At 44.1% G+C, this 5,864-nt stretch overlaps 1 protein-coding gene across 2 annotated transcripts in view; it reads right to left on the bottom strand.

The window, feature by feature from the left end:
• Nucleotides 1-287: 287 nt before the first annotated feature.
• Nucleotides 288-5,864, bottom strand: part of FAM65B (family with sequence similarity 65, member B) — a 36,131-nt gene continuing 30,554 nt past the window's right edge. Inside the window, exons 20-22 of one of the 2 annotated variants that reach the window (XM_010295816.1) lie at nt 4,885-4,968; nt 2,773-2,863; nt 288-1,938 (exon numbers count right to left, since the gene is read on the bottom strand). In XM_010295816.1, the coding sequence (XP_010294118.1) occupies nt 1,838-1,938; nt 2,773-2,863; nt 4,885-4,968 (276 nt within the window). In that variant the 3' untranslated portion in view covers nt 288-1,837. The remainder of the gene's footprint in view (nt 1,939-2,772; nt 2,864-4,884; nt 4,969-5,864) is intronic. The other variant, XM_010295817.1, reaches the window with a different exon arrangement.

Genomic DNA, 5,864 nt, shown 5'->3' with positions numbered 1-5,864 from the left:
AAACAAATTATTTCTACGCTGTAAGAAATCTAGCAGATGACTTAATATAACTTAGCTAAACTTCTGGAGATTGTCATACGTCAAATCTTGTCCTGGTCACCAGGCTTGAAAAGACAAATATTCCCTACAGGCCTTTCCTTTAATATGATAAACAACTCCCTAACGGTTTGCCACAAATCCAGCTGCACGTATGGTACTGGGAGCTGACTTCCATGATGTCTGAAGGTTGTATGAGCCTCACAGTGGAGAGACTGCTGATAGAAAGAGTGACTATACATATGGACTGATGTGCTTAGTAATTAAAAAATAATCTTTATTATAACTTAAATGTGATAGGAAATATGGTGAGTACAAATACCACAAAACTAAAAGCAAAAAAAAGAAATTAAAAAAAAAAAGCAGAAGTTGGTACAAAAGGGCACCTTGGAAGAATTCAGCTGATGGAATTTGCATGGTATAAAAACCGTAATGTGGTTATTTCACCTTCTGCAAAAAGAGTCTGTATCCCTCAGTAAACAAGTAAGCATTTTGTACTGTACAAAATGTACTTTTTTAATTAAAGGAAGAATATATATATTTATAAATATACAGATATGTACACTGTGGTAACATTCACAGTAAAAAACCCAAACCAAAATGACCCCTGCCTGCCAATGTGTTTGGCGCACGAGGCTTCCTTGTGATGTGAATTGTTTGCAATCTTTTCTATGTATGTAGTCTATGCAAATTTGGATACTTAATTGACATCTAAATAGCATTTCATGCATAACGAACACAGTACAGGAACACTCTTCTGTTAAATTCTATTCACCTCCCCTGTTAACTTAAGGCTCGTAATCAACAGCTTGAAGCACTTGCTGCCTTTCATCCTTGCAGTGAGGGGGGGATGCATTCACTGCACTCCCATTTATTGCTGCCTCCCAGGTCCACTTCAGTTTGTTCTAGTCCGTTATATTGAAATCACTCTAGAGAAGCTATGATCCACTAATTAGAGTGTATGAAATCCAGTCCTGCCTGCAACTTACAGGACCAAATGGCTTTGGAGACTTGGGCAATTAGTTGTATTCACTCCTTCTCAGAATAAATAAATGTGCTTTACCTTTTCATTCAGTTTTTGGAAACCTATGTGATTGTTTGATTCCCCCTCACAAATCGCTGGATTAATGATGGTTTGTTGTTGGAGGGCAAGAGAAAGGAAATAAAAGACCTGCAGAGGCATTTAGAATGAGTCACCAAAGCGACACCTCCCAGGGTTTACATCATGCTGTTTCTGCAGGCAAAACTTGAAGAAACTTGTTCTATATTTCATTACTGAGATAAAATGGAGAAAGCCAAGTGGTGTTCCCTGCTGCTGGAGTGTTGCTGGGGACACTGCACGGCAGCAGATGTGTAGCTCAGGGTTGAAGAGAAAGCTGCTTTGCAGTCCTGCTCGGGTGCCCTCCTACTTGTCCTTGTTAGATACGGTATTGCACGTCTCAAACTTTCACGACAACTTCAAGGAAGTAAATGTAATAGTAAAATACATGAAGATGCCAAATTCTAAAAACTCACAGAAATTTGTTGAAGCTGAATAACTGCAATTACATTATGTGTTACAAACCAGTCAAGAAAGTATTGTTCCTCAGCATCCAACTGTTCCATCATGAGCTGCAAAGAGGAGCCAATAGGAACTCTTAAGCTGGATTTTAGACTTCGCTTTTGCTTCAAAAGTCTGTAAATTGCTACATTTTGGGACAGTCTCACAGAATTCTTCAAAGTCTTCCTTCTGTTCCCCACACTGAAGTGCAGCTCCATCCTACTTTAATGACTCTTAAATGTAGGCAGATTCTTTTTCCACCTAAAAAGCTGTGGCAGCTTCAGTTCCACGGCGGCTTCCAACTTTAACAAATTCCCGTGGAAATTTGTCCAGCTGTTCGTATGCCAGTCTCCCATCTTCACCTGAATGCAATATGTTAAAGCATAATAACGTACTATGTCATTGCCCTACAACATTTAAAACACTGGATTCTCTGTTGTTAGAAAGTACTGATCTGCCAGTAACTTCTTCCCCTTCTTAAAATTTATCTTGTTGAAGACAACTCAGAAATTACTTGGAAAAATTAAGCATGCTCTGAATGTTTAAATTATTTTTTTTTACTTTCTCATGTAATTTGCTGGTTTTATCTACAGCAAAACAGAAGCAGATGTGGCTTGTATGATTAGATGACAGTATCAGTACACTTGTCTTACTAAATGACCTGTGGTTCTTGTCAAGGTCTCAGCTGCAGCTGTGACTGATACACTTAGAGGCAGATGATGTTCATCCACTTCTACTTTGGACAATATGAAGTTTACACACTTCTCACTTCCTGGTGCTTTAAAGTGAGTCTAGCCACATCTTTACTTATATACTGCTGAAAAAGAGGAAGCAGTACGTTGGCTAAATTTAACTATTTGTCGTTCTCAAACTCTTTTCTCTTAGGTACTGTTGTCTATATGCACCTGAAGATAGCCTAGATAGAATTATTTCTGTTTGTCAACTTCTTTTTTGCTATTTTTCCTTTTCTACTTCCCCCTCCAGACTCATACAATTCATTTTCTTTCACTGTGGTCCATTTTAATGATTTTCAAAATTAATTATTTCTACGGCTATATATTTTCTAACCTGTCCGAATCTCTAGGTAAAGCTTTGTTTCGATTTAGAGTCTCACCTTTGTGTAACTAACTCAGGTGTCTTACATGCTGCTCCGTCAAAAAATAAAATTAAATACTGCTCTAAAACAGGCAACTCACCAAGTGAGAGCAGGGTTTCGGATGCCACTTTTCTGATCTCTTCGTTGTCAGACTGGCAGAGCGTGACCAGCATTTTAATGCTCTCAACAGCCTGAGAAGTGCAAAGACAACCGCATTAGCACCGCACGGTACGCCACGGTTTTATTTCACAGTCTGGCGTGGAAATGGTGATCATCCTCTGCATTGCCCTTCCTACTCCAAGGGGAGGGCCTTGGTGGGGACACAAGGAATGGGGTTTCCCTGAGGGGGAGCACCTAGGACTATTTTCTGCTGTCAGTGTGGACCTTCCCTAATTTTCCTGTCCTATGTGCTACATGCATAAATCCGGCTGGCCAGCTACGTCCGCCACTTGTGACCATGGGCTGTGTGATGGGCCATGGGACAAGGCCACAAACGTGCCTCGGCACGGCAGGGAGAACAGGAGACAGGCGGAGTGAGGGAATGAATTCCACGCTGGCAGGTCTGACAAGGCTGTTCTGTCTGCAGGGGCACGATGGCTGGCCGGCCCACTCACTTCACCGCAGGCTCCTCACCGACACCTGCGCTCGCCAACGTTTCCACATTTTTGCTCTCTTTGCCTCTCCAATTTCAGTAAGAAAGCAAGGAATAATCCTGTTCTCTGCTACAAAAAAGTCAGGCCTTCGGGGAGAGCAGCTGTCTCTGGCAGGCTATTTAATACGATAGGAGAGAGGAGTGAGAGGAAGGGCAGGTACTGCCCCGGTGTGACACATGGAAGATGCTCTGAGCCACAGAGCCAGGATTTGTATGAGCCTTGTCGACCTGAGGGGCACAGGTCTGGTCTACAATGCTCTGAACCAGGGCTTAGCTACTGTAGCCACTAAATCTCACCACTCTGTCTCGAACGTGGTCGCTTGTGCTTGACTCGGGGCATGTCTGCCATGGGTGCAGTACTGGTGACTACAGCTCGGATGCTCATGAATGATGGGGCCACAGCAACATGGAGCTTGCTGTGATCTGCAAAACCTCTCAGAGATTCACAATGGGACCTTGTGCGGCCGATGTGGTTTGATGTAGATGAGACTGCCATTGGGTTAGCTCATCCACAGTCACCTATCCACTGCAGCATTCCCACCTCTGAAATAGTATCTTCCAGAAAGGCTTCAGCTTTTTCTTTCAAGATCCCAAATTATGATACTTCCCCTCAGCAGTGTTTTTCCCCAGCAATTGCCATTCTCACTATGCAAGATGCATCACAGCCACGTTGCTCAAGTTAAATGTGTCTAACTGCAGTTTCCACCACTGGTTCCTAGTCTGCCTTTTCCTGAGAGATCAAAACCCCCACTGCATGCAGCAGAGGTGTCATGTCCCTCATCATTGCCTCTCAGGGATGCCTGCTGGCACCTTGTTTAAGGGAAAACAGTTTTTTCATATTTAAACAATACTGGATTATGTATTGGATGGTACCAGTTCTGGCTGGGATGACATTTTAGAGCTGTCTTCTCCAGGGGATAGTTTTGAGGGAGAAACAGTCAGTCCATGCTGGGTCTGTCCCACAAAACATGTTTTTTGCCCCAGTGTCCCGTACCAGTTGGGCTTTGGGCAGCTGCTGTTTCCCATGGCTCTATACAGCCAGAACAAAAGTGCATTCTTCCTTCCTGTCATGGGAGGGAGAGCAGAAATGGTACCAGATGCCAGCTGAAGCTGTAGTGCCCAGATGTACCAGTTATTAGTCACAGAAAGAGCTGTGACCTGTCTCTCCCTTTCTCTTCTACCGCTGCAACGCACGTGCATTACAGCTAATTTTATCCTGGGAAAGGATGTTTTTATTCCCTCTCAGTCGGTACTCTATGGATGTATAATTTTTTTCTCTGTGATGTGGAAGTAAGCCTCCGAAAGTCAATATGAGAGGGAGGAAGAGATGATACGCAAACATAAACTTTCATCATCGCAGAGCCTGGCTGTTTTAACAATGAAGCTTCTAAACCGTTCCCAAACAGCACGGTATCTGTAAAAGGATGCAGTGCAGCAATGCAAACCAAAACCACTACTACTGCTGCTACTGCAATTTCCATTTTGGTGTTTGTACCTATCAATCAGATGTCCTTTCTTTAAAGTAAAGCCAAGTGCCACAGTGAATTCCTTGTCTCTTACCTTGAGGTATCTTAGAGCCAAGCAAGCTGCTTTCTGCAGCTGGAGGTTGGGCTGGGTTAGTGCTTCACAGTAATAAATCAGCGCCTGAAAACAGATAAAGAAGAGTAGTGATGAAAATGTCTGTGCCTGTGTGGAGCAGCAGGGCGGAGCATGGAGGCATTGCTACCCTACTAAAGGGAGAAGCATTGCCTCCCTGACAGTGAGCGCGTGGGACGGAGAGGCACAGCCCCTGCTACAGGTAATCTGGTGGGATAATCACCTACAGCAGACCCAGGCCAGGCCACTAGTTACAGCTTAGTAGTCTCAGGCCAGCTTCTGGTGAGGAAAAGTTCACGTTAAAGCGAGAAGCACTATCTGGCACCCTTGAGCACTCTTCTGCATAGAAGAGCTTTCAAAGGGCCTTGGAGTCAAAATATCTGAAGAGCTGACCCTTGAGATGGTCTCTCTAATGTAGGGGTAGTAATGAATGGGCTGGGGTAGACCCCAGGGAGACCTGCAAATAACTATTACAAGGTCAGCATGAGCTGCTAGACCAGTTTACTGCTTGGTCCTAAAAATTAGTAGCTACTGATGAGCAAACAAAAGCAGTGCGAGCAGCAAATCTTGGTGGCAGTTGGCTGCATGGCCATCTGCAATGGCCATCTGCATCTGCCAACTCATCTGCAGCATAAGGCTGCATAACGTCCTCATACAAGGCACCTTCTGGTCCTTCCTGCCAGCAGTGAACCAGGTATCAGCTACATACGCCTGTTCCAGAAGGTTATGTCTTCCGTGAGATGCTGCCTCCATGAAGCTGGGGAGGGAGAAGGATGGAATGAGATACCAAGAGGCTGTAAAAATGAAAGATGAAGTGGGAGGGCAAGCAACGAGGGGACTGGATTGACAGAGGAGAGCAGCAAAGAGTAAGCTCCTTTTTCTCCTCCCTCTGCCTTCCTTCCACCACTCTTCCTCTTCCAACTGCCTTTTCTTTTACTCTCTCC

The sequence above is a fragment of the Phaethon lepturus genome, unplaced genomic scaffold, assembly GCF_000687285.1.
Source record: "Phaethon lepturus isolate BGI_N335 unplaced genomic scaffold, ASM68728v1 scaffold12171, whole genome shotgun sequence".
NCBI lineage: Eukaryota > Metazoa > Chordata > Aves > Phaethontiformes > Phaethontidae > Phaethon > Phaethon lepturus.
This window is presented reverse-complemented; position numbering and strand designations above follow the sequence as displayed.